The following is a 12,201-nucleotide window of genomic DNA, read 5'->3' as shown; positions in this document are numbered from 1 at the left end:
TATTTCCTGTCATTTTACAGATGCTAGTTGATGTCATTTTATATGTTATTTTATGTCATTTAAACAATTTAGTATGCAAATGTGAGTCCACGTTCAAAATCACGGTTTCATGTGTAACATGTGAAATGATGCTTTAATGGAATTCTGAGGCTGAGGGTTGTGTGTTTACAGATGCATGACTTCAGCTGAGGAGTTTGAATTAATACAGAGTGAAGATTACTGTGAACAGCAAAAGCTAGAAAAACAAAATGATAAAAACATTTCATACTTTTATTTCACAAAGAAATGTATTTTCTTTGGTATTTCATACTGTATTTGAAGCAGAGTACATGGTGTTAAAAATCAAATTGTGTAATCATAATAATATCTTTGTCATCCCTGCAATTCCTTGTCAAGAAGTTATTTAATTGCTGTTTCTAGAACAAGCATCTTCTAGTGACACTTTGTATCTTTGGGATGTTAGCATTTTTTCCTTCTTGAGGCTGCCAGTTGGATCAGAAACTTATTCCAAGTGTGGTCTTTTTTTGCAATGGGAAGATTTGGCTGGTTTGTCTTGTAAAGTAGGTTATATTGTTACTGTGCAGTGCTTGTTGCCTTGTAAAAAGTAAGCCTGCAAATATTTTTGTGAGAACTGATTCAAAAAGTTCCTTGGCAGATGCTGGAAATGTTGAAAAGAAACTGGTGAGAAGTTTGACTGCAGCCTAATATTTTTCTCTCCTGTCAATTAGGAATATATACATTTTCTGCATATGGAATCGAGTCCCTAGGCAGAATTTCTTGCATCAGCTGCAAAGCTGAAATTCTTTCAAGAGCAGAGCTGGGGCTGCACAGGGCCCTGAGTGAATGATGAGGTTGCTTTTCACAAGGGCTGTGCATGCACATGACTGAATTTACGTGGGCAGGAGCAGCAGCTGCTGCTGCTTCATCTGTGCTCCATCCCTTACCTGGCACGGAGTAACAGGTTTAACAGGCTCCCAATTCCTTTTTGAAATGCAGATGCCACTTCTGACTCTGCCTCTGGAAGTCATTTGGTTGGTGCTTTTCCTCACAGCAGTGCTAAATAGCTGTTTCAGGGTTGTTTTGGTTTTTTTTTTTTCTCTGCATATATTTTCTTCCTGCATTCAGCTTTGCAAAGGTGGTAAAGGCAGAATGAAGGCAGAGAAATGCAAATATGGTAGTAAAAAACTGTGCTTAATCACTGCTTGTAAAACATCTTATTTTATAGGATATGTAAGCCCTAAGAAGCAAAACAACACATGTCAAACAATGGTACTTGATTTAGGAGTGGTTTGCAAGAAACTGAAAGAATGGAATAATTTTCATGTAAACTTTCAAAGAAAAAGGGAAAAAATAACCCCACAAGGCTGAGTAGCAGTTTTTCCTACTAAAGAAATTACAGAAAAGACAAAAATGAGACACCTGGGCAGTATGATACTATTTATACAAAGTCTATATTTTCCAGCTGACTAGCAGGAAAGATGCAAATCCTCTTTAGAAGTCAACAAAGCATTCCTCAGGTAACAGTTTGGAAAATCAGAAAATTAAGAAGTTGAACAAAAACCACCAAGAAAGTCTTTTTTAAAAGTGGAGTTGCACTTGCAAATGTACCAACAGTATTTCAGTTTTTCACTATTCTCTTTTAATGTCATTAATGAAATCTTTATTTATGTTTTTGCATTATAGATCAGAATATGGCTACACATCCCTGCTGTCATGCAGCACATTATACCCTTTAGGACTTATGTTATCAGGTAAATTTCTATTTTAAGAATTTTCTTGTGGAACTTTTTGACAGCACCTATTTTTAATTGCAGCTGATCCTTTGAATTGTGCAGGTTGTTGCTCTACCATTTCAACAAGGAGGGGTGAAGGTAATGTTTAGAGTTTGGGCAGCTCCTTACATCTGATTTCAGTATCAGTCAGATCAGCCTTGTTAAGAACATTGTGAGTGTGACATCCAGTGCCATTCTGACATGTTGGGTCAGGTCCAGTTGTACTCCAGTCTCCCTCACTGGGATATCTCCATAAAACTGTGCATCAACTTTGCAATGAGGTGCTGGAAGTAGAAGAGCAATCTGCAGTCACTGAGATTTCAGAGCCCGAGTTTGAACACAGCTTCACATTCTGATGTTCTGTATTTCCAGCTGGCAGGAATTGAAGTGTGATCAAAAGTCTACTCGCACTTTTATGTAGCTAAATATATCTAGTCCCAAAGATTTTCTTTATATCAAGCTGTCTATCATACAGTGAAAATAACACTTTCAAATTGAAGAACTTGTAAGGGTATTTAATTATACAAGCAATTTGTTTTTATTGGCTTTCTCAGGACAATAGAAACATTTCAGTGAGCTGCTGATGAAATATCTGTGTGTATCTGCCTGGAGGTGGAGGGGTGTGGTCACAGCTAATTCCCCTTCCAGTGGCCCAATATGAAATTTTCCTGGTGCAGGCCACTGCTTTTGCATAGACCCACAGCTCCTCCAAGGCTCTGGGTTTCTTCTAACTGTAATATTAGAAATGTGCTTATACTGCTCATAGCAAAAAATGGGCCTTTATTCATTATTCTGTCTTAACTATACCAGTATAAAATAACACTAAAAAAAAATTACATTGGCAACAAGCAGGTTCCCTGAACAATGAGACTGGGAATTGTTTCATATTCTAAAATGGTCTGGTTTTCTGTTGACTGTAAAAATTTAAGTACTGACCTGACTGTCGATCTATTTTGCTGTACTGTGGTTTTGACTAAAATGATACCAGCAGAGAGAGGAGTATTTTGATCTTTTATTAAAACACATCACTCTTGAGTTACAGTCCAGCCATGTGCACTGCTTTAATGCTGCTGTACTATCTGAAATCTTCCAAAGGTAATTATTAATCATGAGGCAGTCAAGAGAGGGCAGGCGGAGGGTTTTCAAGTGCTTGTCTCTGTACATATTCCATTAATGGTTATTGGTGTACCTGGGAATTTGGTCATGAGCCTTCCCTGTCTTCTTGCAGTGTGTGGAAATGGAAAAGAGCATTGAGGGATCAGCAATTAAAGTTAGGCTGATAATAAGGAACTACTTGAGAAAGACAGAATAACACATCCTGTAGTTTTTGCTGCTAATCCTTGCTTGTCATCCTATAATGCTTAAAACATTTCTATTTTATGACTATAGGTGCAGCTGGGATCACTGGAATGAAGATTTTTTGGGGGGGGTTCTCATGTTTAAGTCTTTATCCATGAGACTATTTGATTCGAAATGTGATTTGTCAGCAGCTTCTTGCCATAAATGTCCATTTGTAGAATTTACAGTAGGCTCATCAATCAGAAAGGTAACACTGACACAGGATACATCTATGGAAAATCCAGCTTAGAGCAGGAAGGTGATGTTCTCCCAGTTTTTATTTTTCACAGCTGAATCCTGATGGGATCTGAGGTTTCTCAGTGTTAGGAAATCCAGAGCTTTTTTAGTGAAGATTCACTTATGGAGTGGCACTGAAGCTTGGAGGCCTTATAGCAAAAATAACCTCAAGTGCTGTACTTTTATGTGGGACAGAAGTGAGCACAGATGCCTTCAGGGAAAGCTGGCTTTCTTGATGGATGCAGCTCACCCCACGTGGTTGTCAGGCTTACAGATCTTAGCTTAGCAGCTTGGGTCTCTGGGTCTCCATCTGCTTTTACTTCAGGAAAAAGACAAAAGGGGTCACAATGCTGGGCACAGCAGCTCAGCACTTTTTGAAGAAATCCTGCAGAGCTTCTGCTGCTGCAAACTATGACGGTTTGGAGTGGGTTTTAGTCTAGAACGAGCTCCTGGGGCTCTGATTTAGTTATAATTGCTGCTCCTGTAGATTTCTTGCAGGAAGTGCATTTTGCAGGGCTGACCAGCAAGAGAAACCACCTGACTGGCGTCTCAGCAGCACTTTCTATCAGCTGAGGTTACCCTTTATGTTCTGGTTATTTCTGCAAGGAGTGGATGAAGGAAACAGGAAAGTGTGTAGTTATAGAGAGGAGACCACTGCTGGAATTCCCAGAGATCATGGACACAATCCTGTCTTTATTGCTGCTACTAGAAAAAGAGGAATAAGTGTTATTTTCTGCCTGGCCAGTGGATCACAGGCATTCACATCTTGCCTCTGAAGGGCCTGTGTTTTTAAGAAGTTCAGGAAAGAAAGAAAGGATTAAATTAAAAATTACATGAAATATAATTTACATCTTTCAGTAAGGAAGTAAAGTGATTTTGACCTCCTCTGGAGGAAGTACTTACTGATGGTAATACCTTAGAATTCTGCATTTAAAATTGTAAAATTCTCATTAAATCAGACTTTCAAAAGTGACTCAAGAAAATAAGTCCTGACTTACTGCAGTCATAAAAGAGGGTGAGTTGATGATGTCTCTTCATGAACAAAGACGCTGATTCCATTGATCTTGTGCCTCAAGATCAGAGATGAGAGATGCTCTGTAGGGTTCCAGATCCCGAGTGTCTCTGGAGTGCAGAAGCTCTCAGCAGTGGTGTCTTGAGGACAGTGTTTTTTCAGTGGTGGAACTGTTGATTGAAAGTGCCATGAGGAGTTCTGTCCTGTGGAAAGTGCAGCAGAAGCACTGACCAGGAGCATGTTTTGTTCCACCCCTTTTCTGCTCCCATCCCCTTCTCCCTGTCTCCTGCTTGAAGATGGATCTAGAGACATTTTTTGTGAAGGATTCCTGTCTCTGCCCCAGTTAGGCAGACACAGAACAATCTCTGCTGGAGCACATTGAGAGGAAATTCCAAGCGGCAGTGGCTCCTGGGTGGCTGTGGCACAGGACAAACACAGCACTGGTATATGCAGAGGAAGTGGAAGCTCCAAACAATTCTGATCCATGATTCTTCCCATACAAAATGCAGCTGAAGGAATTCAAATTACTCTCCTGTTAAAAATATTCATCTTAAGATGGGGTTTATGGGAGTACCCAAAACCACTCCTTGCTACTACATGTCATGAAAACCTCTTGTAATGAGCCTTGAAGGTTTTAATCACAAAAAATATTTGCCTCCTCCAAAAAAATCTGAAAATTTAAAGTAAAAAGAATAGATAAATCAGAAGACAATAACCAGACACTTCAGGAGAACTGACTCATTCTGCTGGATGCCCTTTTGCAGCTGTGGTCCAAAGGAGTCAGATTAAGGGAAAAAAAAAGATGATTTCACAGCTGAGTAACTGAAGTCCTGAAGCATAAGATGTGATTGTAAGCATTACATTAGCATGGAAGTGTGTGTTTAAAACTGAACTCTCTCTGTCCCCAAATACAGCCAAGTGAAATAAGTAGGTTAAAACTGATATTTCAAAAAATCAAATGTAGATACTATGTATTAATTGATTGTTTTAAGTATGCCAGGCTGGCAGGACAGGTCCTATAATATGTGGAGTATCCTTTCTGCAGATCTATAAGAAAGTTATGTTTTATTCTGAAAGTCTCATTTAGGCAAAAAACTTCAGATTAAACAGCTTACACAGGTCCTGGCATATCATTCATCTCTTCCTTGAAGACTTAATGCTCATCTGACTCAAAAAGATAAAAATGTAGGAATTAAAAAAATAATGAAGGACAGAATGGAAGCTATTATTAAGCCATTATATGAGTCAGTCACACATTCACATTTCTATATGTCTATACAGTTCTGATCTTTCCATCCTGCAGATAATAACAGAGCTACATCAGTGGTAGGAAGGTGACAAAGAAGGTGGCAATAAAAAATTTACATTGAGAGGAGGAGAGTCTAGGAGGGTTTTTTTTTTTTGACAGGGCAATTCATATCATGTATGAATGATATGAAGATATCAAGTAGGAAATGGTAATTCACAGGTTTTTAAAAACAAGGCATGGAGAACATGCCACCCAGTTGTCAGGTTGCAGATGGAAGAAGTGAAAGGAGTTTGTTTTTCACTCAAGCATAATTGTCAAACTGACTGGCACAGGTTAATGAGAAAGCCAAAAGGATAAATAGAAAGAAATAAATTAATTCACAGTAGTAGATGGGTTCATCCATTTTTTTATATATGGGCTAAATCTTTAATCCGCTCTTAGAGTGGCTATTTCGGGTTAAATAGACCTCTCCCTTGCTCCACTGTTCTTATGTGAGGCAGTGCAGCAAATTCACAGGTAGACAGTGCAGAGGAAAATGTGAGTTAATTGCCAGTGCTAGCTAAGGATCTCTTTTCTATTAATAGTAATGTTATAACTCAAAAAACACAAATGTTACTGATGCAGACAGGTTTAGGCCATTCCATCTTTCCACAATAAAAAAGAAGATGTGGCCCACTCTGGAAGCTTCTGTGGTTTTAATCTTCGTAATAAAGATATGATCATGTTTGATTTATGGCCAGTGTAGTAGTGCCAATAAATTTTCTAGTGTTGGCTGCAGTTACACTTCTAAAGAGAAGTTTGCCATCTTCTGCTTCTTTCTAGGTTAGAAAACCCTGTTGTGTTAACAGCTGTGTGGTAATAAGCTCTATCCTCTGTAGCTTTCTTTAGGGCCTTGGCAAAACAAAAGACACTGTTCAAGTACTGGTGTAGGTATGAAAATGCACCTACAGCATAGTCTCACTTATTATAAAGCACAGTTTTTTTTAAAACACAATTTTATAATACTCAATATTACAAATTTTATAAATTTTATAAAAACTCCATATTATAATACAGGAAATACGACACCAGTCTGATTCAGGTTCCAAATGTGGATGTAATGTGAATTGTATAAATGAAAGTAGGTTTAGACTGATGATGTTGCATTGAAATTAGAACTGTTCTATTTTATAAACTATATTAATATAATGACTTCACCAAACTTTGTAGTGTGAGGAAGATTTCAGGTCCAAGGCCTGTTACAGAAATTGAATAAAATCACCAAAGCACCCTTCCTTTGCATATATAGCTGTGTCCATGCCCCTGCTCAGTGCATGCACACACTCATCTGTTCGTTTGAAAATGAGAGAGTTCATGTGATGTGTTTTTGTTCATGTCTGAAATTTTTAGAAATTCCTCACCAAACTATTGAGTCTGACTTGATGGGAGTTACAGACACAGAAAAGCTCTTGGAACCAGGCCTGATGAGAGTTTGCATATAAAAATGGGGAGATGGAAGTTGGTCTGATATTGCTGAGAATCATAGAATCATCAAGGCTGGCAAACACCCCTAAGATGGGGTCCAGCCTTTAACCCAGCACTGCCATGTTCACCACTAAACCGTGTCCCCAAGTGCCACTTCTGCCCTTTTCTTGAACACTTCCAGGGATGGCAGCTCCAAAGATTTTGTGATTGGGTGTGGGAGCTTAATTATGGCCTCCATTCTTTCATTCACTGCCTCTCCCATAAAATAAATCCTCAGTATTTACCTTGCTGTTGGCACAGCTGGACAGCGATGCTGGATGTCCCTTTGTCACTAGGGGGGACATACATGGCTGGTGGCTGGAACACAAGCACTGTCCTCGCTGTTTGCTGATGACAAATCACCTCATTTGCTCATCACAAATGATTGTTTAGTAACACAGGCCAGGACATTTTCTCCTCAGAGTGTGACTGCTCTCACCTGTCTGCAGGTTAAAGGCGGGTCACTGGCTCTGCTCTGCTGCTGAACTTTTAAAATGCAGGTTTCTTTTCCATCCCTACTTTACTTCTGGTTAGAGCTCACAGCGCAGAAGCAGCATTTTCTTGCCAGGATTTGATTTCCAGCACTCCACACGAGAAGACAAATTTCACAACAAAGAGCAGAGAAAGATCTGATTGCCTTGGCATGGAATGGTCCTTCTTTTGTCTTGCTGTTACTGATCTGTGATTCCTGTCATACATCTCCAGTCTCTGGGATTATTTGCACTGAAGTCTCTTTTCTCTGTTTGACAGTGTTAAGTATCATTTAAGTGTGTTTATTTTAAGACCTCTACACAAGAGCTGTGAAAAAGAACCATCATCTAAATAAGAATCAGGGCCTGTAGTTTTGCTTTTGAAAAAAAAATACTGATGTTTATATGATGTAAATGCAAAGGAATGGTGCATAAATCTGGTTAAGTGTAGTTTAATATCTCATGTGTTTTTTAAAACATTCATGCATCTATTTGGCCGGTCTCCAAGGACAGATCCAGGCTTAGGCTGTCAAACAAATGGATTTTTAACGCATTTCTGTGTAGTTAAATCTAGTTTGGATGTAGCTGAAACTTCAAAATGCTGAAGTACACCAGAAAAAATTAATTATGCTAACTTTGTATGCATGTACCTTTCACTGTGCCATCTTTAATGGCATCAAAATAAGCTCAGGAAAGCTTGTTTCTAAACATTTTTCTGTTACACATTCAGTTACAAGAACTTCTCAGTTGTGTTGGTGTTTTGTATGTGAACTTTACAGGCATTTCACTACAGATTTGCTGTATATTGGTCTTGCTGAGGTAAGACTGAAGTTCCACCAGGTTCTGTACATTAGTTTTTGTAAGTAATTCTTCCTTATGCCTTCCATTTGCAGAGAATATTTGTATTGCAGTCATTGTGCAGGATTGGATGACTGCAAGAGAAAGGACTTAAGCTGTTCAAAAGTCCTTTGTTCGAAGTTTATTTACTTTTAAGAAATATTATACATATTTCTGGTTTTCCATGATGTTTTTCATTAATTGTTGCCAACTTTTAATAGTAGTATTTTAAGACTGAGTGATCTTAGAGGTATTGGAAATACATCTTTGCTATAATCAAGATGGCTCCAGGAGTATTTTGGTTTGAATCCCACCCTTTTTGTTTTTCCTCCATGTGTAATTTCTCCCAGGTATTTATGTAAACTGTCAGACCAGGAGTTGCGGCAGAGCGCGGCCCGGAACATGGCAGATTTAATGTGGAGCACAGTGAAAGAGCCCTTGGATACAGCCTTGTGTTTTGATAAAGAAAGTCTTGATCTTGCATTCAAATACTTCATGTCACCAACTCTGACCATGAGATTGGCTGGGCTGAGCCAAATAACAGTAAGAACTTTTCTAAAAAATCAATTATGTTCGCAAAAAATGTTTCTTGTTGTGCTTTTGTGATTTACGGGCTTGTTTGGGTCCTTTTTATGTGTGAAAGCTGCAGGATCCTCTTACATGCAGCCTTAGGAAGTAACAGACATGAGGCAGGGTTTGCTGGGAGCTGACTCCAAGTGGTGGCTGTGTTGTGCACCATATGGAAGTGGCTCACATTACCTGAGCAGTTCACATGCCGAGCACCGCCCTTAGAGCTGTGCTTTGTGACAGCTGTGTCGAAATGGAGCCCCTTGCCACAGCAGTATTTGTTGTTGAGAAAGGCTTTCAGTCTGTTTGCGTTTTTACCTTTGCAGCATCTTGACCCTGCTGCAATTAGCTGCTGCTTTGTATTGCACAAACCTTGTTTTCTCTTTGTTTGGACAGTCATTTGAGAGAGAGCGAGCATTCCTGCATTAATTAGCAGAAGGCTGAATTGAAGAGGGGAATCCATACAGCATCAAATAGAAAACAATTAAAACTAAAAAAATCCCCATCTTTCCCTTTCCCTTGGAAATGCTCCACGTTGTACCAGGCAGGATACATTGGGCTTTCTTGATTTGTCATTGCTGCCTGCAGTGATAGAGAAACACTCCCACAGGAGGGCAAAAGGGAAGGTTTTTATCCATCTGAGCCTTGTCAGTTTTGTCTTTTCTAAACATATTTGGCCACCTCTCTTCTGATGGTGTGTACAAGTTTACTTAAACTTGATTTTGCTTCTCGCTATAGTTCTAGATACAAGTATTTACAATTTAATAAATGGCAATTTCAAGAGATCTGTAAGTACTTTTAATTGAATTATTGCTGGCTTTTAACCAAAGTAAATATTTATTTACATACAGGTAACTTACTAGATTGTAAAACAGGCTGGGAACTACATCCACACAATATACTTGATCTTAAAATCTATTTCTACTTTTCCATAGTTGCAATTACATTAGATTTTGGTTCCTATAAATCCTTTTCTTTGGTTTTATACAGTGCTCCTTGTTCAACTACCAGTGTGTTTTTTTGTGTATCCTTGCCAAAACAAAGTCTGAAGAATAGGAATTAATCAGCTGCTTTATTTTTTCAGGCATCCAGCTCATTTAAGGGAGTGTGAAGTTGTGTTAAGTAGATATATGTTCTCACCTGTTGTGATTGATAAATATTGCTGTAAAAATTAGAGTTTTAAAACAACAGACTTGTATTACCAGAAGAAAAATTTTACAGTCTTTTTAAATGAAAGCCAATAGTTTCAGCTTGTAATAATGGAATATTACAAGCTAATTGTATGCTATTGTATACTAAGAGGTTACTGAGTCTGTCTTTTATTGTGTGAATAGTCTTTAAAACTGCTCTGGAGCACTGAGATAATTTCTTCTTCCTTCTCATTCAAATTATAGTTTTATTGTTGTTGTTACCTTGTTTCTCTTCCATTTCATCTCTCAATCACCTGTTGAGGTGGTTCATGCCCAAAATACCTTCTCTATCTCCTATTCCCTCACAAGCAGAATTTTATTTTCCTGTCCTTTGGTGCCTGAGTCTGGAGATGAGCCCAGGGAGATGCATTTTAGTGCTCAGCTTTCTTTGCTGAAGCCTTTCTACCTTTATGTCCTCCATAAATGACACTTTTGTGTTGCATCAATTGAGTGTCTGGGCACAGGTGCCTTCGGTTTCTTACTGTGTTTCATAGATGGTAAAAAATGAAAAAGGATTTTATTCCCTCTGGCATTCAGAGAAACAAAACTTGAAGTGAAAAACCTGTTAGGAGGTGAGGTAGAGCAAGGTGTTGCAACACTGTCCCCATTTGTGCTTTGTCTTTTGCTGCTAGGGCAGAATTCTAAGAGTTTAGTTGAAGTTATTGTAAAAATGGTTTGCAAATCCCAGTATGAAGAAACAGTCTTTGTCAGAATTGCTTTGGAGGAGGATTTGGTATGCGAAGTGTTGATCAGTGGTGACCCTGAATTTAAAATTGGTGATAGGAGCAGCTTGAGACTGAGTCACTCTTTGAGCCCTTTCAAAATATTTTCATTTGGAGGTGAATCTTAAGAAAAACCAGTGAGCTTCCACTGCGTTGTCTGACCCACTCTAATTTCCACTCCTAAATATGTTTCATTTGAAATTCTCTGTTAGTAACCGATCTATTAATGATTGTGTAGTCAGGCTCTCTTGTCTCACCAATTTCACGTTTTCCGTTTTGTTTTTTCAAAACCGTTTTTTCCCCCTGAAAATTGTTGAGGTTGGACACAAATAACTGTGTGTAAAGACTTGAGAAGATTTGTGAATTCACCTGAATTATAAAGTGCATGTACTAGACTTGTTTCAAGAGAGTAACTATTTTGAGAGAGCTATGCAACAAATGTAATTTCAACTTCAAAAATTCACATTACTAAGCATTTAATTTTTTTTTTAAGGTAAGATGCCAAATAAGTTCTATCACATAATTTAAAATACGTTTTAAAATGTTGTGTGCATGTAAAGAATTGGATATAGAACCATTGATGCTGAGGGAAGAAGTGGAAAAGAGGTGTAAAACTTTGAACAGGCTTTTTTTTTCTCCTCTGTAATGTCTTACATTTATGAACTTGGACATGTTTGAAAGCTTCATTTCCTGTAAAAATTGCGTATTTTTGTAAACTACTTTAAAACACATAAAGCCTTCTAAAAATTTGTTTAATGTCACTAATACTATTTTGAAATATAATAAAATTGCCTCACCAAGTATTTGGATAAAATTGTAAATTTTTTTTCTTCCTTTTTCTAACTACAGAATCAACTTCATACCTTCAATGATGTGTGTAATAATGAGTCATTAGTTTCAGACACAGAAACGTAAGTAGGAACCTTATTCTGAATACTTCAAGTGTTTTATATGATTGCAGTTCTTCTCTGTTGTTGCTATAGCTTATCCATAGTGGGGGAGCAGTGAAAATATGAGACATTTATTAGAAATATTCTAATCAGGGGGTTAATAAATGTTTTTAAATGGTAATTGTAAAATATTTCTAAATGTTTCTGGATTTTTTTTCTGTATTAAAATCTAGAATCAAGGTAAGCTTTAGAAAAACGTAGATACTGGAATAGTAAATACCTATAATGGCCCATTATTTCCATGGTGATATGTAAAAAAGAACCAGCTACTCACATCCAGTTCATATAATTTTTGCCATCTTCTCATTTCTCTGGATTATTTGTCTAATCAAGACTTGTGTTGCCATCAGTGGC

The 12,201-nt window shown here is 37.9% G+C and overlaps 1 protein-coding gene across 8 annotated transcripts in view; it reads left to right on the top strand.

Moving 5' to 3' along the window:
• The window catches only part of USP34 (ubiquitin specific peptidase 34), a 110,873-nt gene that overhangs the window by 30,537 nt on the left and 68,135 nt on the right, over positions 1-12,201 (top strand). For all 8 annotated transcript variants that reach the window (XM_063391449.1, XM_063391446.1, XM_063391445.1 and 5 more), the window contains exons 6-8: positions 1,684-1,751; positions 8,769-8,961; positions 11,747-11,808. In XM_063391449.1, coding sequence (XP_063247519.1) covers positions 1,684-1,751; positions 8,769-8,961; positions 11,747-11,808 — 323 coding nt within the window. The remainder of the gene's footprint in view (positions 1-1,683; positions 1,752-8,768; positions 8,962-11,746; positions 11,809-12,201) is intronic.

This window comes from Prinia subflava, chromosome 2 (genome assembly GCF_021018805.1).
Source record: "Prinia subflava isolate CZ2003 ecotype Zambia chromosome 2, Cam_Psub_1.2, whole genome shotgun sequence".
NCBI classification, from domain to species: Eukaryota; Metazoa; Chordata; class Aves; order Passeriformes; family Cisticolidae; genus Prinia; species Prinia subflava.
Note: the sequence above shows the minus strand (reverse complement) of the source record. Positions and strands in the feature narration are given on the sequence as shown.